The sequence below is a fragment of the Centroberyx affinis genome, unplaced genomic scaffold, assembly GCF_046629955.1.
Source record: "Centroberyx affinis isolate AG114_WGS23_722 - 3 ecotype Tasmania unplaced genomic scaffold, CSIRO-AGI_Caff_v1 ptg003226l_1, whole genome shotgun sequence".
Taxonomy (NCBI): Eukaryota; Metazoa; Chordata; class Actinopteri; order Beryciformes; family Berycidae; genus Centroberyx; species Centroberyx affinis.
Genome location: NW_027281261.1, coordinates 108662 through 129514, shown reverse-complemented (window position 1 = coordinate 129514; position 20853 = coordinate 108662). Strand labels below are relative to the sequence as shown.

Below are 20853 nucleotides of genomic sequence, written 5' to 3'. Positions count from 1 at the left end.
CATTAGGAAGTTTCATCTATTGTTACAAGTTTTCACATTTGAAAAGTTTTTCAATCACAGAAAAGTAATAATAGGTGTCAACAAGGTAGAAAATTGCTGGTACATGGATTTCTGATATTACAATTGTGTCTTGGTATCAGATATCAGTATTGGGGAAATTCTCATTCAATACCAATTTAGCCCAGTATAAGCCTGAAATTGGTGCATTCTTACTAGTATATTAAATTAGCCTGACAAACATATTTTGTGTATATATGTTCCACTTGTATCATCTTTAACACGTCTATTCTGATCTATATACTATTCCTATATCGACAAGGAGCATTAAAGTTTCATCTAATCTTACAAGGTTACAAGTTTGAACAGTGCAAAGTTCCAGGTAAGTTTTTCGATCACAGAACAATACGTTAAACCCCCAAATCCTCTTACTTCTGGATCATGGACTGCCACTCGCCCTCGCGCTCTCCGATGGGGAAGCGGTCGATCTGGGCCTGGATCTTGGTCCTCCACTCCCGCATGTAGTCCTCGATGTCAAACACGAAGGGGTGCTGGCCGAAGTTGGCGTCCACCACCTCCCCCGGAGTCTGCAGGCCCACAGTTGGGTACAAGTTGGGCTGGGAGAGAGAAAGAAAAAGTATTAGGACGATAGAGGAAAGGGAGTTTGGGAATGTAATCTGGACAGTGAATCAAAACAGGAAACAATCGGAGAAAAACAGGAAAACAGAAAATCTCAGGAAATCAGGAAATAAAGCTTTTTGTCTTCGAGCCACAGTGGCTGATTACCCCTCAAAATTTATCAACCGCTTTCACCATTTTACCAGCCAACAAGATTTCTAGAACAGAACTGGGGCAGCAGGCTGGCAGGATGATTAGGGAGAGCATCCTTCAACCAGAAAGCTCTGGCTCAATCTCCCGTGACATTAAATGGGGGCAATAAGTAAGTTACTTACTGCCCCATAGCACAGAATGAGCATAATATATCTGCAGGGGCTGATGAGGCTGCTGATCAATACCACTGACCCAACGATTTCATTGCCAGGTGCTGAGATTTCTGGCTTTCAAGACTCACTTTCTGCCCCATACTCTGTTTTGGAACAAAAACTGAGTGTCTATTGGAGTTTCACACACTCCCAATCCCCACCAGCTCTAGCGACACTGCTCTGTATCTCATAGGGATGGGACGATCTGCTTATCTCATTCGATACACGATATGTGGTTCACGATTCAATACAACCACGATACAATGTAATAAATAAAGGTTCAATGACAACAAAGTCTAACTGTGCAGAATTATGTTTATTTCTAAGCCACAAATCTTTCTAGCGATGGCATTGGCTTGCAAGAATGCAAACAACAATTTAAAAATGTCATTACAAAGTGACAATAATATATAATTTGGATGGAGAGCTTGTGAAACAGTGATGGTCAAGCGTCTCATTTGTGATTACTACAGCAGAATAACATGGAGCTGATATCACCATTCATTTTTCTTACCCACGATACATATTGTTAGGGCTGGGTTTAAAAAACAGATTTTCCAATTCAAATCTTCATTTGAATGATCCGATATAGATTCATAAAATCCCGAAATGGATCTTTTAATATAAGCCCAATGCCTGTAGAGTCCGTAGAGTTGCACAACTTGCACTATATTGTGTTGACTGCTGTAGTGTGTTGGTCATGTTAAATAAAAAGTACATTAATGTAACTGCTTTGGGGTCAATTCTTAATGTAAACATTAATATTTTTAATAATGCATCAGGTTAGAGGGTTCCTTGTACAATTTACAGCATTAGTTCTCTGAGAATCTCTTTTATATCCAAGCAAAATTGATATTGTTACTGAAATATCCCTAACCGAATCGATATTAGATCAAATCAAAACCTTGTGAATCAGAATCGAATCGTCACATTTTTGTATTGCAATATATTGAATTTGGATATATCGTCCCATCCCTAGTATCTGACCTAACCTCTGACCTCCCTGTGGAAGTAAAAAGACAAATTTCTCCATTAGGGATCAATACAGTATCACAAATATGTCTCCAAACTACAATAGGATCTCCAGGCTGGTATACCTGCTGTAGTGGATGGTACAGCAGACAAAACAATAAGACTAGTTTTCAATTCCCACCCTGCCTGCAGCTGCTTAACGCTCCTGAATGCAAAGACGGTGTTTGAAAAAAAAAAAAAAAGGTAGGCAGCATCAGACCAAATCCAAAACAAAGCAACTCTGCCTCAGCTAGAGCAGCAGCCAGACTCTTGGTAATAACACCACAATAGAACAAAGACCTGGCACCATCAACTCCAAAACTTTCAAATCCAGGCAGGCGGGTCTACAGACTCAGACATTTTGGAACAAAAAAGGGATTGTCTGCACTCTCACATCAAAGAAATGCCCAAATTCATTTTCAGGGGCATTTCTGTGACAGATTTAGCAGCAGGCATATTTAGTTGGGACTTTTATCTTCAAATTTTATCATTGATCTCTTTCAGTTAACTATTCACCTTGTGTATTCTTCTTCCTGTTCTTAGAAGTTGTGGTCAATTACAGACTATGTAGTACAGGAATTTGATATTGCAGTTGGTTTTTTTCAGGATTTTTTGGACACACACTCCTCAAAACTCCCCTTCATTTGTCTTGTTGAGTGTCTAAGTGAGGTCCTGTTGTATCACTATGTACTGCATTGCTATGCAAGTGGTCGATATGTTGTTGACACCGACGCCACCAAAACAAATTCATGCCAATTTATTGTTCTTTGGCGAACAAGAGATTCTGCTTTCTACCCTTTTGTGTCCCTGATGACATCGCTGACAACAGGATAAGGAGATAAACAGAAAAAAAAAAAAAATGAGATAAGGAAGCTCATAGGGGTTTATTGTTTGGTATCCTACAATCCTTATCGCAGTGTGACCAGCCTTGATTTGATCAGGAGGAGAGGTGACAGACACGAGGAGTGTGTGTGTGCGTGTGTGTTTGCTCTTGTATTTCTATACTTATGAAGACCAAGCGTCCTCATGAGAAAGAAAGATGAGGAAAATCATGCAGTGTGAGGACATTTTGGTCGGTCCTCACTTCCTCAAGGGGCTAATTTAGGATTAGGATTTGGGTTTATAAAATAAAATAAAATTTTAAAATAATTTGGATTAAATCTGGGGAAAGAGTTAAGGATAGTTTAGGGTTTCGACTTGGGTTTGGGGCTAAGGTTAGAATTAGGATTAGTTTAGGATAGGGACTAGGTGTTTGGGTTATAGTAAGGGTTAAGGGTTATTTTGGGGTTAGGGTTTGGGATTAGGAAATTAGAATTAGGATTAGTTTAGGATTGGGACTATGTCTAAGGTTATAGTAAGGGTTAAGGGTTATTTTGGGGTTAGGGTTTGGATTAGGGAATTAGGATTAGGTGAAGGCATGAAGGCGAGGCATTAAGTGGAAAGGGTTAAGGATAGGGTTAGGGATTAGGGAATGAATGTAGTCAGTGGAAGTCCTCACAAGTATAATAATACAAACGTGTGTGTGTGTGGGTGTGTGTGTCTGTGTCTCGGAGTTGCCTTTGTCACGGCCCAATAACCAGAAAGGTCAGCTGTGCCGAGGTGACGCACTTCACCGCACAACTCTGGAGGAACATAAATGCCTGGCCGACAGCCAAGCCTGCTCCGCTGCTCAATGGATTATTGTTTAGGCCAAGACTCTCTCAGCTTCTTCCCCCTCCAAAACAGACGGCCCTGTTTTCATTCCCTTTCTCCGCTACCAGGCGAGAATAACGGTAAAAACAACCGTCCCCCTCACATCTCGGCGCAGTTAATACATGCATGGACTCCATCAGAGTTAATGTGCGTTTGGCGGCGTTGCCTGTGGGAGTCGCTCATGTAATTAAGCGTGAGAGCCGACAGGAGTGAGACTCGCCTGACAACGAGCTGAAACGGCACAAATCAACTTAAGACCTCTCCTATGAAAAAGTTTTTTGTTTTTGAGTGACAAGACAATGGTCACAATCAAGACCGAAATGATAGTCACGATTATTTTGTTATATATTGTGATAATTATTATTCCAGTGTTCCATTAACCAACAGTGGTTAGACACAATGTCTAAACTATCACTCCTTAGCTGTATATTACTCTTAACAACAAAATCACAAGATGTGAAATGGAAGTGGGTGTTGAACAACAACAGAAAATGTGTATTGATATGAACACTGGAACTGAGCAATGTTTTCTCATCTGTTTCAGGATGATTTTGTGTCACTCCAAAACTTTTCAAAATCTGGAAATGATCAAACTCATTTTCCAAACTTTTCTTGGCTTTACAGACCTGTGGAAGAACTCTGTTGATCACTAATCATTTGTCTTGCTCATTTGAGGAACACAGTGTGGGACAAAGAGATCCAAGGCATTCCAAAAATAGTTTAAAAGCCTCAAATTCTATTGGGCTAGTCATAATTGCAAGTGAAAAAACAGAATGAGTAGAATGTCAGCAGGGTATTTGCAGGTTTCAGAAAGCCACAATAATGCTACCTGAAATTTAATTTAAGACCAATTTAAAAACTAAAATAAAGAAACAAAGCAGCCTATTTCTGAGTGAACATAGCTAATAAAAGTTGTGAAACTATAAATGGGCAGAATAAGGAAAAAAAAAAAAAAAGACACCAGGAAATTATTTGTTTAGGGACATGAATCCAACTGTGTTTAGTAAAGCAGATAGGATGCAGATTGTACTGCTAACTGATCTGTGGTAGAGCTGCAACTATTAATCGATTAGTTGTCAACTATTAAATTAATCGCCAACTATTTTGATAATCAATTAATCGGTTTGAGTAATTTTTTTAAGAAAAATAAGTCAAGATTCTCTGATTCCAGCTTCTTAAATGTGAATATTTTCTGGTTTCTTTACTCCTCTATGACAGTAAACTGAATATCTTTGGGTTGTGGACAAAACAAGACATTTGAGGACGTCATCTTGGGCTTTGGGAAACACTGATCCACATTTTTCACCATTTTCTGACATTTTATAGACCAAACAACTAATCGATTAATCGAGAAAATAATCAACAGATTAATCGACAATGAAAATAATCGTTAGTTGCAGCCCTAATCTGTGGAAACGCAGCACAACGAAATCTGTCATTGCATGGTGAAAAAAACAAGACCTCTAGCAATGGATTTAAGACATTTTAAGGTGTCAAATGTAGGTATTTTAAGACTTTAAGGACCCGCAGCAACCCTGTAAAGACTTTTGAACTGTCTTTTGGAGTGCCTTGGAGCTTTCTTTTTTCCCCCCCTCATGATTACTAGATGACCCATTTTTAATCCAAGGAGCACCCGACCACACAATCCTTAACATTAGAAACATCCCAGCCTCCAATCACTTTTCCAAAACGTATCATTTTGAATTTTCTCAACAATTTACAGTGGACATTGTAAAGAAATGAAACATTTAAATATTATCGATATTCCAATATGCTACAATGATTAATTATGTAAACTAAAATCAAGATATACAATGACAAGGACACCGGAGAGAACAAAATGTGGATATTGATACTCACCGGTAGGTCTGTGAAGGCAATACCTGGAGAACAAGAGAGAATCAGAGAAAATGTCAGCATGGAGGAGGAGAGACTCTGCGTTACAGCACACACACCACTCAGCCATAATGCCCCACAATCCTGTGCTCCATTTTGATTTTATGCTCTGTTCTCTAGTGCAACTGCCTTTTTCAGTACACTGCAATATGCAAATAAAAATTATTAAAAGCTTTTCACAGAAATCACACAGCCCACGGACAAATTACAAGACTGCTCCTTTTACCTCAAAATGGCTCCCCTCCACAATATTCTCCTTATTGGTTTTTCCACTACTACTAGCAATACTGTTTTTATGCAATAAAAATGTACAATGGCTTTTTTTCCATGTATTAATCTATGTAATAACATATGTACAAATATTTTAAGTACACAATAATACTACTCAATAAAAACAAAAAGTGTAACTTCAGCACATAGTATGCCAATATAACACATTTAGTTCTCACTTTTGGTTGTTACACCCTTGTAAATACAGATAATTATGTATCAGGAAGAATTTAATGAAGTACTAATAGTATTACTGTGTAATGACAATACTTTTCCATAGGTCAATACAATAGAATAAGGGCCTTGCCAAGTAAAGTTTGACTGTTTTTGGGCTCCTTACCTAGGCTGTGGCCGTTCTTTGTGTAGAAGCAGGTATTGTTGATGAGGTTAACGCAGCAGCCAATCACGTCGCCCGTTGTAAACGTGGGTCCGTAGGGTTGCCCGGTGCCGGATGAGCAGAAGGAGTGGCCGTCGTCTCCGTGGTAACCATACGAGTGCTTGTCCCAACCTGAGGTATGCAAATGCGTAAAAGTGTGTGAATACGACCGCGGTGCAGGCAGGGAACATCTGCAGAAACTCAACAGCTTGTTCATTCTCTCTCACACACACACACACACACACACACACACACACACAACGTGAAAACATTTTTTTTTTTTGCTGCAGCATGAATGCGTAGGAGTCAAAAAGAGAAAAAAGAGAAAGATAGACACAACTTCGTTCTATCTTTTCAGCAGTTGTTCAAGTTGAAATTTTTCAGTTTGAGCGATAAAATTTCTGATGCACTAAAGCAAAAGCCAACCAGCTCTATTTCGGCATAAATTTCTTCCCCTACCCAGCTATTTACAGTAGAGCAAATGTCCGATGGCCATTTGTGACCACTAACACTGCTAGATTCCCTAAAAAAAAAAGCTGATTCCCAAAGTGCTGCTGCTGCCAAGCCTGGAGCAAAAAGGATTAAAATGCAAGATGATGGAATAAAAAAAGGATATAATGTTGATGCAGAGTTTCAATTAATCTGCACTGTCTCAAGAAAGAATGTCAACCACAACCACTTGAAAGCTGTCAACAACGCTTTCTGTTGTGTCTGTTGGTGTCATCAAACCTGCCTGCATGTCAACACGCTAATTTCCCTGCATACGTTTCAAGCAGAGATATCAAACTCATGCATTCCTGCCTCAACCGCATTTTGTACTTCTCAAATTAAAGCCTGTCACGCAATACACACTTTGTTTTCGTTATGAGTTGCTACAACGGCTGCCATTACCAGCTAGGTACAACAACACACACTGTCATAAACTCCCAAAATACAGCCAACATGCGCCATATGACCTTTTATGATGAGATTAACAATTACTACCAACTTTTCTACTTTCTCCATTTTCACTCTGGTGGTTGTTCCAATCTGCCAGCTGCCTATAGAGCCTCTTCTTCGCTGTGATCGACCAATTCACCAAAAAAAAAGCGTGTACTGATCTAGAAAGCTGAACTTTTGTGAACCCTTAGAAAGTCCTCCATTCTGCCTAAAAAGAAGCCTTTCATGGGGGGGGAAAAGGCACTGGTACAAAATAGTGGGATAATGTGAACATGCCCCAAGTCAGAAATTCATGCTCTGCTTTGTAAAACTTTTAAATATAGCCAGCACACTCCAAAACATGGAGAAGTTGTGTCATTATTGAAAAGCCACAATAGATGTGTTTTTTTGCTGATGAAACCCTCATCAGCAACACGAAGAGGTTGCTTATGAGGGCTGTGAATCTGAAACATGTTCTTTTTAAATACATTTTTTAGGCATTTTAAGCCTCTACCCTAATCCAGAGCACCTTATGCCGCTTTTCCACCGCATGGTACCGGCTCGACTCGACTCTACTCGCCTTTTTTGGTTTTCCATTGGGCAAGTACCAGGTACCAGGTACCATATTACCTGGTACTTTTTTTGGTAGCACCTCCGTCGAGGTTCCAAGCGAGCTGAGGCGATACCAAAAGGTGACGTGAAAAAACTGCAGACTACTGATTGGTCAGAGAGAATCGTCATCATTGCGCGACACGGGACATATATGCTAACGTTAGCTACCAGGTTAGCTTACCCTCTTGCGTCGCCTTTGAGCAACCAGAGAGCAGAGAGGTCTTTTGTCCTGCTGCCTTCAGCCTCTTCTGAAATAAAATCTGTCTCCTTGCTGTGACTAACAGCCACATACCGAGAATCAAGAAAACCATCCCTTCGATATCCCCCATTGTTGCTGTGTGTGTCGCGTTGAAGATGACGTCAGGGCAGTTTCATGCACATTGAGGGGGTACTATCTGCAGTGGAAAACCATGTGGTACTACCAAGAGCGAGTAGAGTCGAGGCGAGGCGAGGCGAGTTGAGCCGGTACCATGTGGTGGAAAAGCGGCATTAATGCAAGCCAGCAGGTAGCGGGTTCACTGTCTTGCTCAAAGGCCCTTCAGTAGAACCAGTCTTCCCAGTCACCAGGAAACGATGCTGAAGGAAACGGCTCATTCAGTTTTTCCCAGCATGTTGGATATAATATTTTCACATTTTGCAGATTTCCAAGCATTTTGCACCTTACTGTCGTTCTTTGGTTTTTGAGTTCAGTGCCTCCAGCCTCTGTCTGTGCTGCTGTACTCATTACCAAATCGAACCTAACCTGATTATAAGTTGGTTGTGGCTATATATACACATATTGAATTCTTCCTTAATATAAAAAAAAGGTATTAGATTCCTAACAGTTGTAATACATTTCAGTGTTGTTGAACAGGAAATATGTATCTGCAAAGAGTATGTTTTTAAAGAATGGAACATTAATGCCTCCTTTCCCTTTGACGTCTACACATTAACGAAATTATACGACTCCTTCAAAACAGCCTCCAGGCACCCAAAGGTCTTGAAATTCGCTCAACAAATAGATCATTCATGGAAACTTTCAATTCAAGTAAACTAAAACACAACAATTTCTTTTGTGTGTATTAGGAGCAATTTGCTCCCAACCATTAAAGGCCTCTGTTTTTATCTATGGGTCTCATGAGGAAGGAGAACCAGCCTCTGCTACAGCAAAGACGGCCTGAGGGCTGTTTTAACATTAGAAACCCAAGTGGTCTGATCCTGTGAGTTATAACCGAACCGCATTATTAATCCTGCCGTCGCCGCATCCATCACCGGCGAAAAGCACTCAACTCTGCAGCAGTTTGGCAACAGCCCCTCGCAATTAGCAAATTGTCATTAGCATTTATCCATTAGCTGGGACTTGGCAGTTCGCTCTGAGCCTCCTGTTATCTTTGTAGAGCGAGACTGGGGCTGCTGGGTGGGTCTAATCCTCAGACTGGTGGAGGAGTGTTGGGGAGAGGCCCCCCTCTGTGTGGCCTGATAACCCCTATACAGTGCAGGGGTCGACGTCTGCCAACACCGTCATACTAGATTCAAGTCAAGGCAAAGAGAGCGAGCAGCAGCAGCCATGGCTGGCTAGCAGGAGAAATCCTTCCCGAGTGATACAGAGTTGGATACTAGTTCTTAAACACTACCTTTCTGCCCAGTTTCTTTATGTAATAGAGTATTTTCTTTGTAACATTTTCCCATATGCTTTCCTAAATAGACTCAGGCCACATTCATTTTGGTAAAAATACTCAAAAACCACAAGAAAATCTGTGTCCACATCATAAGAATTCAACCATTTCAAACTTTTTGATACCATACCACATCATCAATATCTATCCAAAAAAAAAGAAAATGTTACAATAAGCAAAGCAGTGTTTCCCATACAATGTTCATTTAGCGGGGTGGGCCGGCCTAACATAAACAGACCGCCAAGTAAATTTATGTTTTGGATTCATTTTGAGTGCCGTAATACATGAAGCTGATGTAGTTTTCAAACAATCAGGATTTAATGCAACCAAGCGCTGAAAACGCGGTACTGAACTACAACAACCATCATCATTGCAACTATGATGAAAGACTGGCTGTGCCAATACAAACTGAATGGAAGTTTGCTCTTATCTGATTCTTCAGTTTGAAATGTAGCCTCAATCAGATGCAAGTATAATACTCAGCTAATGTTGCAATGCCATTAGACTTTACTAGATTGAGAGATTTTAGTGCCTGAAAAATTATGAGCTACTGGGCTTGCCAAATTAAACTGACAACCTGTGGGAAACACTGCATAGGCATTTCTGTTTTGATAACCAGCCCTAGTTGCTGGCAGAGCCCTTTTATTTAGGAATACCTCGAAAACTGTGACAGTAGCTACGGTTACATGAGACATTTTTTTTTCCATTCTGAATGAAATCATTCCGAAGGAAGATTGCCACGCAAGTGTTTACATGAGCGCTAAATATAACGATCGCATTATGATGTGCGTTTACATGCTCCACAGTATGTAATCAGAATAAAAGTTTCTCACATGCGCAAAACACTGAATCCAGCAATCTAACATGGGCTTACATTTTTAAAAGATGGACCTGCGTCGGTTATTTCTTTACTGCTGTTCTTCCTGATGAAGCAACAAACGTTTATCAAAACATACGACTCCATAAGTGTCAGAAAAAGACATTTTGTTTTGCCCCCGGAATGATTGGGTCCATTTGTAATTTTCACCGCTGTAAACTGAAACTGGCCCGGAGAGGCGGAGTCAGGGCTTGATATAAAACCGGGCTGCACCGCCTACATCAAGCCCGAGCGCCCCGGGGGTTAATAACAAGCACATCCATTCGAATCCTCCCGGAAAAAGGGGTAATGTTGTTGACGTTACTTACGTTAAATGCGCGAGCGTGTGCAGAAAGAGGCGAGATAAAGAAAGCGATCGGAATGAGTGTTTACATGATGAAATTTTATCCATCGACCGGATTATGAAAGGGTTAAACCATCCCTCTCAAACGGAATGAAATTTTATTCGGATCAGCCAATTTATTCTGATTGAGGTGTTTATATGAGGCATTTTTATTCTGATTGGGCTACTATTCGGATTAAAAGGCTCCATGTAAACGCAGCTAGTGTCAGATATTCAACATTATGTAGGGTTCCTAAATATATTTTGATCTCCATCTTCCACACTTTTCGGCCAGACTTTAATCTGTTGGTTGGATTTGAAGATTTTGGTAGGTGTCCAGTATGTATGTTGATAGTGGCAGGGCAATATAACCATCAACTAGGCTGTACTACTCTATAGCTGAAGAACATTCTTCACAAGAGCTCAATACACAAAGTGACAGTGGGTCTACAACCTCAAATATACAGTACTGTGTGAAAGTCTTAGGCCACCCAAGAAAATTATGTTTAAAGTTACTTATCTGGGCAGTAAGTGTAATACAACTAGATGGCACTCAGTAGAGCTCATACCTCCACCAACGTTATGCAACTGTCAAGATTTGCCAGTTCCATATGTCGGATTACCTCCATCCAACTCCGTGGGCAGAGTTAATAAAAGTAACAAGAATTTTGTTTTCCAAAAATGTTATTGATTTGTTGTGAGATGCCGTGAAGAAGACTTTCAGTAGTGTACATATTTTTATATTTTCTTAGACTGTTTTGTGCAATTCCCAACCTTGCCAAGCACCAAATGCTGATAAAAGTTGTCTTTGGCAGATAAATCAATAAGTGTAACCCTCCACACTGGGTGCAACTTCTCCAGACGATAGCATCTGAATGCCTCAGTTATATATAGCCTAGTCTTTGGTATTTGCCTATTATCAACATTTGAAACTACACTTCAAAAAGCTCTCTTGCAATTTCAATTCTGTCTCACTTCATGATGAATTATAAACTTGGTCCATTGTATAAGTGAGTGACCAAATTAACACACAGTAACTGATTCTATACACGAAACAGAGCTGAAAACAGGTAGGGTGACATCTATGAAAAATGTATGTTAATTGTTTTAGCCGGTAAAAATTATTCTTGGCAGGGATTTTTTTTTTACTTTATCAGCGCTTAGCAGGTGAGCCAAAAGACACTGCATGGAAATTATCAACCTGATTTTCCAGACCTGTGTAGGAACCCTGCTTTTTTTAAACCACGCTCTAACAACATGCAACAGGCATACGCAATCGTATATTCAATAGACAACACATTCAAATTAATAGTTTCTAGCTCATACCTGCACCAATCTATCCAAGGTACATCTCTCCCAGACAATAAGTGCATAGACAAAAACACACCCACACAAAAGCACTTATAAAAGAACTCTAGACACAGACAGTGGAAAGCACAAACAAACAAAAAAAGTCTTTTCACCACACCCAAAGGCAGCAGCAGTAAATAGTGACACAAAAACACACAGACACACACACACAGTGTCATCTTACCAGGGAGTCTGTTCATGTTTACACCCTGAGCTGAGAGGCCGATACCCATGTACCTGTGGAGCAGACAGTTGATAGTTTATTTATTTTAAACAAGTAGAAAGGAAAACAGAATGAAGAGAACTCAAGTTTCACTTAATAAAGAATGGTATAGGAAATAGTAGGAGGCCACCGGTCATAGTTGGACGATAAACGTTGTAAATAGGTCGACGGCGATCGGCCGATCACCATTTCAACCGGTCAATTTAAAAAAGTTGACATTTTTGGATTAGGAAAGCGGTTGAACATGCAGTAAAAAGTCTGAGCTAACTTGCATCAGTCAGCAGAACGTTAGTGGTGTAGGCATGTCATCCACCTGGCAGTTTTACAAAATATCTGATAGAGATCTCGCTATTTCAGTATCATGTGCTACCAGTACCTAAGACTTATTTACACATAGATCGTCAGCCATAACAACAATCTGTTAAACAGTGCTATATTATAATTTTACTAATTATGCTAGCTGTGCACTTTTACATGATCCGCTGTTGTTAGTAGAAAGTCTGGGAATCGGATTTGGCTCCAGAAAACCTTATTGGTGCATTCCAAGACAATAGTATTGATTTAGAGCCGTATTAGAATTGAAAAATGTGCCTAACGATACCCAATTATGATACAATAAGAAATTACATTGGCTCCAATTGTTGTCATCAGGCTGCACTATCCAGGGTGCGTCTTTCAGTAACTGTTTCATAACTCTACTCCATTATTAACAGTGTATATTGTACAGCTAATCAACATTTTATTGTGAAGTAACACTTGAATAAACTGATCTAACTAGGTTTAACTGTGATAAGATAAAATCCTCTTATTTTCTAGTCTGTGCAGACACTGCACCGTGACAGAAACCCAGTAGATCGAAGCAGACCGGAGAGGATCCTCGGAGAGCGCCGGCCCTCTTGAGGATCAAAGACAACGTCTGATAACTGGGATTGCATGATTAAGTGGCATGCGGCTTCGCTCTGCCCTATCCACCGCTGCACACAGCAGCTAATCATTCAGGTCAAGAAGGTTCAATCAATTGTAGACTAGCCAGTCAAGACATGTGGCTGGTGGCAGTAACACTTGAGCAGAACCTCTAAGATGAATGAGTCTTACCTTGGGAGTATGAGTTGACCCCTCCAGCCTCCCCCACCCGCCAAATAAAGATCTTTGCTATGGTCTGTAGCTCATTAAATATTTTAGTTGTTATGCTATGTCTTGATATGAATTTCTAAAAGCCTTATTTGCTATTCTAGGCATGTAATGAAACTCCCTAACTGAGGCTTTGGCTACATTTACACTGCAGCTGAAAGTCTCCCCAATTCAGAAATTTTCCCTCACATGTGACTCAGATCTGATGTCTTCTAATCAGTGTGCACAGCAAGAACGACATGGGGTCACATTTCTGATCCGGACCGCATGGATATGTGGAATAAAATAATTTCCTGTGGCATGTGATCTACATGCCTACTTGTATTTGAGTGTTCACATCAGACCGTGTCAAAATCTTGGCGCCTACGGCAGCATTGGCTGGGACAGCATTAGCATGGAGGACAATGAGACACAACAATGGTAAGAAAGCCAAACAGACGACTTGACGCCTCCATTCAGTCAAAACCCGAACAGCAGATACTGTAACTGAAGAGTGATGAAACAAGCAGGAGAAGCCTAGGTACAAAAACAGACTGACATCTTGAGTTACTGTTACTCTGTGCGTGCTGTGTCTTTTTGACAAGTTCGTATTGGTATCATATACCGGTTTCATCCTAGAATAGATATAAACAGTCATCTAAAAGGATCAGATATGAGCAGCAATACAGAATTGAGCAAGAAGGCCTGCAGTGTGAACGCAGCCTTTGACCTGGACTTATTTTTCATCAACAACATTTCACAACACAGCGAGGGTATCAGTGTCCTCTGGATGACATGACTGAATTCCACACTCGTCAAAATCTCTAAATAACTATTCAACCTGACCAAGCCGCGCAAGACTTTGTACAGTTCTGGGATCTACACAGTTTGTAATCAATAAAATACATTATATCGGCAGAAGTGTCCCTTGATACTAAAAATGGCAAGAACTTGCTGGGATCAGTGTTGGGTTTGGCATGGATGTGAGCAGCTTGAACGAAGACAGCAACCTCAGGTATGAAGAGGAGAAGAATAGGATTGTAAACTCCTGTGGGCATGTAATCTTTGTTTAAAGATTAATCCTAATTCATAACGAATAATAATGAAAGAGTAAGAGAAGAAAATCGTGACTTTCTGAACCACAGAGCAGGACTGTGAACTGCTGTATTTCCACCCCGCCTCACACTAAACAGGGCCAAATCCATGTCTAGTTTTTAAAATCCCACATGATCCGTTGTTTATGAAGAGTGACATTTGCTGCAATCACTGCACTAAATGCTGAACAGCATGTGGATTTACTTAAAAAGCTGATGCAAGTTTATGCCCTTTAGATGAGCTAGCAATGTGGATGAGAGTTACAATGTTTAAGAGTTAAAACGCATGTAAAGACAGATTAGAGAAGTCAGTTCTGTGGGCATTCTTTGTTGGCATAATGTCTGATCAAAGCCCTGAGTGGATATTTGCACTCATCGGCAGCCATTTTGCATCTGCTTTAACATTAGAGTCTAGTGTATGAGCGTTTTTAATTAGTTAGGGTAGTTGAGTTTGTATAGGCCATTTGTAAAAGAAAAAATAAACTGTAAATAAAGCACTGTGGTCTATCTCCGAAGGTTGTGCCTTGTTCCATCTCCTTACCCATCTCGGCCTTTGCTGATGATCTTCACCTCAAAGTAGTAGACACCGCAGGCGGCGGGGATGGGATGGGTGGCTCGTACAGACGCTGCGTCTTTAGGGGTCTTGCCATGACCTTTGGGTGGGGGTAAAACAAGAGGACAAGAGCAACAGGGTCTAGTTATTAGGTGTGGATACAGGGTCTTGATATTAACAGAGAGGAGAGAAATCTTGGGTATGAAGACGGGAAGGAAGCCAACTTCTCTGGGGCTCTTGAATCCCAAAATTTGTTAAACATCTTCCATTTTGCGAGCACTTTTATCCAAAGCACCTCAAAGCACTATGAATATGTCTGTTTTTAGAACAGGTGGCTCCAGAGAGGCTCAAACCCCTAACCTTGGCATCGTTAGGGCCAGATCACACAGGACACGTTTTTAACAGCAGACTCTGGCCTTTTCTAGTAGTTTTCAATGTGAGTGAAGCGTTTTCTGTGCTCGTTTTGCATTGCTGAGCGCCTACCGCTTTTCCTCTCTAGGCACCTCGCATTTTTGGAAGAGCACCTTGAAGGGCCCAAGTTGAAAAAAGTTCAATTCTGAGCAGAAAAGCTTCCTTAGTCATGGTCAGTTTCTTCTCTACTGTCCAATCGGATCAACAGAGAGGCGGGGCTTCTGCAGTGACTCTTGTAAACAATAAACATGGAGGATCAACTGGAGCTTCACGACTTCACAAACCGGAGTTACCACAATATAATCAGAAGAGCAGGCTGGAGCCAAACTAGAGCTGCACTCCAGGTTTCTGAAACCTTTTTCCTCATTATTTTTGTATTGTTTATAATAATTGTATAATTTAGCTAAATCATGCTAACCTTACTGTAGCTAGCTCAATAAACAACAGCTTATCGTCAGCTGGTTCTGTGGTTGCCTAGCAACAACATGACAAAACACAGCATGCTGCTCTGGGACCAGCTGCATAAAGCTAGTTTAAGACTAGTCTAAGCCTTAGACTGGTCTTAGATTCTCAGGCTGGACTAGTCTAATTAAGACTGTCTGTTACTTAAATATTACAACTGACTTATTTTGAGGTAGGAATGTTAGCCACCTTCCCTCTGGCTAATCTTGAGTTAAGAACTTTGTTGTTATGGCAACGAGTCGGCCTAACTGTCAGAGTAGAAAGTTTAAATACTGAAGCCGTTTCATACAAGATTCCAAATCTTTGTTTTTTGCGAAGAGTCTGAAGAAGAGAGCGGTCTTTACAGACAGAAACAACCCATTAGAGATCTACAACAACCAAGAAGTAGTAGAAACAGATAAATATAAATGTCTATAGCAAGTTTGACTTTAAGTCACATTTAAGTCTAAGACCAGGTCTATCTTTATGCAACTAGCACCAGCAGCTGCTTTGTAGTCTTCAACAAAAAAGGCAGTGCAGCGCGTCTTGCGTTGTTCAGCTTTCAAAATGCGTCCTGTGTGATCGGCCCTTAGCGCTCTACCTGCTGGGCTACAGATCCATCAGCAGCCACGCTATTTTGAGAATAGAATAGGTTTTCTAAATGATGGTTGGTTACCTGCAAATGTATCTGCTGGAGTTCACCATCTGAAACTAAAATCTACCCGCATTTGGCTGGCAGTAATTTCCCACCCTGATCTTGAGAGAATTAATGGATGTGGCTTCCATTTGTTTTGTATTTGTGTTTTCTTCCCAGTAGACCAAGACAAACCTTTTCACCTCCATTTCACATTTGTTTCTGTGACAAAATGGATGCCATGCAAATACAACAGCCAGGTGGGGGAAATGCTGGCGAATGACAGTCACACCCAATATTAAAATCTCTGAGATCCTTGTAGTGATGATGAAGTGTGATGATTACCACTTGACTTCCAGTAATATGGGGTTTACATGGGATTAAGGCACATTACTGCCATAACTACCTTTCCCCCCAATTTTGTTATTTAATTTTTTGTTTGCAGGTTGGTGTCACCACAAGCATGTGGCTTATGGTGTGTAATAATCTTATTATTATTCCTACATTCTGCCATATGCTGTTGAAGTACTTTTTCAAGGTTTTAGTGACACACTTTAGTTGTTCTTGGGTGGGAGAGGGCTTATTAGTTTACTGGGCCTGTTCTAAAGAGATGTGGATTATTTGACCATGTTCAACTGGTGTCACCTGGCAGCTCTGCAACATCACAGCAAACCACAATGTCACTTTCCGATGAAAGGTTTCAAAATGCAATACTCCAACAGTTCTTGTTATTTATTTATATCATTAAACTTAAAATAGGCCTTGGCATTTGGACACAAGTGACATTTCGTTTTTGGAAAAGGAAAAAAAAAAAAAAGCTATTTTTTTGTTTCTGATAATGGCACATTTAATGATTAATATTGACAGATGAGGCCACCTATTTTCATAATATTCCATTTCCTCCCTGTACTGACAAAACAGACCATTTATTTGAGTGTGATTCAGAATTCAATGAATGAAAGACTAATAATGTTTAATAGAGCCAATTATGAAATGACAAGGCCTGTAACGACATTTACTATTAAAACCTGGTTAATCACGGATAGCCTGAAATTCCAGCTCTGATTAAAACTGTTGTGGAAATGCAAATCATAATGTGGAGCACTGCAACATGTCAGAAAGTCTGCCCGTCTCAAGTAGGCTAGTTGTCTGTTTGCTGACTAGAGGTTCTTTGAAACGTTTCCACTCTCTGTATGCTTGCTATGCTAAGTTATTTAACATTTACATACCTGCTAAGAAACAGTCAGGTGAATTTGTTTTTTAAGGACAGAAGATTCTAGCTGTGACAAGGAAGACTGTGTGAAGAGGGCCAGTCAGACTCAGAATAGTAGAACACACCCAGGAAGCACAGTCGCACCTTTTTTTACACTAGCCTTTTCTTGTAGGCCTGCACCAAAAACCCTCCGGATAGCCGAGCTAAGCAACTAGTCTAACCCGAGTGTCAGACATGGCACTTGATATTATACCCTCAGTAGCAAAGTACTGGCTATAATGTCATCTATAACTACTTATGGGAAAGACTGGTACTTCTGTTGATTAACTTGGGCTAATATATATTTGACAATATGTAATTCTTCGTATGTAATTACCAAATAAAGCTAAATTTCATAAGGGTTGTCTAGCCTAGTCCATTTTGGCTGAACGGCTTGATTATGTTACTTGGCAGATCGAGCCAAACCAGCTCTAGCTCTACTTTGTTTTATGGTGATTTTACCTCAAAATATAAATTCCCATATTTTGTCAGATAGTCTGACAGATTATCCACCTGAGAGCTTGTTGATAACAGTTAATAATGCTGGGAAATTGGACGGCAAAATAGCAGGCAAGCTAGCAAGCTAGTAGGTCAATTTTGGCTGGGGATACACCTCGCCAGCTGGTCGGTTTGCAAGATGTCCTCTGTCTTGTTGTTGATGAAGCTACTAGCCTAGCCTACTTTGTTTTTAGCCACAACGGCAGCTGGCTAGCCCGCTAACAGTCAAGCTAAACTAACGTTAGCAAACTTAGCTCACTGACGTTAGCATGGGGCAGTAAAGTGCTAAACTAAAGTTTATCTTTATGTCATACCTTTATAGTGCACACGAAGATTGTTCTGAGAGAGACCGATGTAGCTAAACTTGTCCTTCGGGCTCCAGGACCGAGGAAGCGGAGTCTCGTTTTCATTTACGGCTGGATAAAGCCGTCGGAGTCGCTGGTTGAGCTCCTTTTCCTGCTCGTTCAGAGCCGAGTCTCCGTGAACAACAACCGACATTAGAAACCCACAGCCCGAAGACTGCCCAGACATAGCTACGGAACGAGTTTTAGTAACAATGGCTTGTCAGCAACAAGCCAGACCCACTTGTGTCAGTCAGTGTCAAGTTTTAGGGGGATAGCAAAGCTAGCTAGCTAGCAGGCTAGGCTAACTGGCTTCGCTGGTCGCAGGAAAGTAGCCAGAGCTGGTTAGCCGACTAGCTAACCCAGCTAACGCGTTAGCTTTGCCAGCGAGAGCAAAGCGATTGCTAAAATGGCTCAGGTTGACATTAGCTGACACAAAGCCGCAAATTGAGCCACCGAAACAACACTGCCTGGCGCATAGGATCCGAAGAAAGTAGTTACAAGACAGAAGAGCTGGTCGATATTTAGAGCAAAGTAACAACTAACGTCAGGCTAGACGGATCGACAAAGTATAATGAGCTCGGCTAGCCTCGATCTTTTGTTTGTTGTCCGAGCGTTATCCGCAAATCTGATTGGCTCAGAGCAACTCCACTCACTTCCTATGGGAATGTGAAGTAAATACACAGAATGAACAGTAAGAAACCTAAAGCACAGCAATACTCTGAACACTGGACACGGACTGACTCATCAGTAGGCTGCCAGTATAGTTAGACACGATGAGAGAGACATTTAGGGGCTTCATCATCACCGTTATTATTATCATAATCCCTATCATCATCATCATCATCATCATAATCATCATCATCTTTCCCATTATCATCACCATAACTTTATTTGTACAGTTTCTTTCTTTACAGTTACAAAGTGCTTGCTTTACCCAGAGATTTAATGCAGGGTAACCCAGCTAAATTCAGCTAAAATCATTTTCTTTTCTTTTCTTTTCTTTGAATAGTCAACTCATCAATATGTTGCCAACACAACTGTTTAGACATGGACAGAGAGCACATTTCGGGGCATTGTTTGGTTCAGTATTAACCTATCACCATTATTATTATTATTATTATTAGGCCTATTATTATTATCAGTTCTTTATTTATGCAGCACTTTTCTTCAAGTCTCAACTTACACTCCTTATAAGATAAGATAAGGGAAACTGGGTTGTTGCAGCATCAAATACTAATAGGATACAATAAAGAAAAATAGAAATAATAAGATAACAAATTGGGATTATATGAAACATACACAAGTGACTATTTCAACACAAGAATATGTTTAGTAGAAATGTATGAATGATTTCAGGATGAGTCCAATATGAAAATATATGAGGAAAATATCAAATATATGCAGTGTGAAATAAGTTGGGGAATGTGACACTTTTTAGGTGACATAAATCTTTATGCTGTAACTTCATGGTATATATATCATAGCACTGTAAGTGGCATCAAACTGATATAAGTAAAGGATAGGGCCTTTTAACAATAAAATCATAAATGAATGCTTTTCTGAAAATATAGGCTAATTGATTTTGGTTTATATTGGCTGTTGTTTCCTTCTGTTGATCATTACCGGAGGCCACACTGTAGTTCACCTTCCTCTTTATTTACCTCTATATCTCTTGTTTAGTTTACAATAAAAAACATTGATGCTAATGAGATAATAGGAAAATCAGCAATTTCAAATAGGTGAACATTGTATAAGTGACCGATGCTGCTGACTGTTCAGGCCTAGTGATCTGATCGGTGATCAGTGATTGAATCAATCATTTTGAATAGGCCTGGCCTGCCTGAGGATACCAGTCAGCAGGTCAGAAATGACATGAGATCATTAAGAAAATAAAAGTGGCGTTATACCAATTATAAAGTCATGAAGAAGACAGAAAGAAACAGATTAGAGATAAACCTTATGAAAAATAACTACAGGAATCCTATAGTAAATTAAGTATACTATATAAATATTACAGCAAAACTTTAAAATATAATAGCCTACCGCTGCTATATCTCAAAAGATTAAACCACAGAAAATCCTATAGTGATACCATAAGAGATAAAACATAAAGTACAAATAAAGTACAAATACCATAAACTCACTATTGAGTACCAAGACTATGTCCCTATTGAAATATTACAGTATATTACAGTGTTTTTCAGCAAATCAAATACCAAGGGTGGACGTAACAATTACATTTACTCCCGTTGCTGTACTTGAGTAGCTTTTTTGTGCACTTGTACTTTTTTCAGTATTTTTTAAGGTCATTAATTTTACTTTTACTTGAGTAAA

At 40.1% G+C, this 20853-nt stretch overlaps 1 protein-coding gene across 1 annotated transcript in view; it reads right to left on the bottom strand.

Moving 5' to 3' along the window:
• ranbp9 (RAN binding protein 9) overlaps positions 1–19084 on the bottom strand; it is a 33511-nt gene extending 14427 nt beyond the window's left edge. Inside the window, exons 1-6 of the mRNA XM_071538214.1 lie at positions 18490–19084; positions 14928–15039; positions 12144–12196; positions 6190–6357; positions 5544–5566; positions 430–614 (exon numbers count right to left, since the gene is read on the bottom strand). Of these exons, the coding sequence (XP_071394315.1) occupies positions 430–614; positions 5544–5566; positions 6190–6357; positions 12144–12196; positions 14928–15039; positions 18490–18706 (758 nt within the window). The 5' untranslated portion in view covers positions 18707–19084. The remainder of the gene's footprint in view (positions 1–429; positions 615–5543; positions 5567–6189; positions 6358–12143; positions 12197–14927; positions 15040–18489) is intronic.
• Between the last annotated feature and the right edge of the window lie 1769 nt (positions 19085–20853).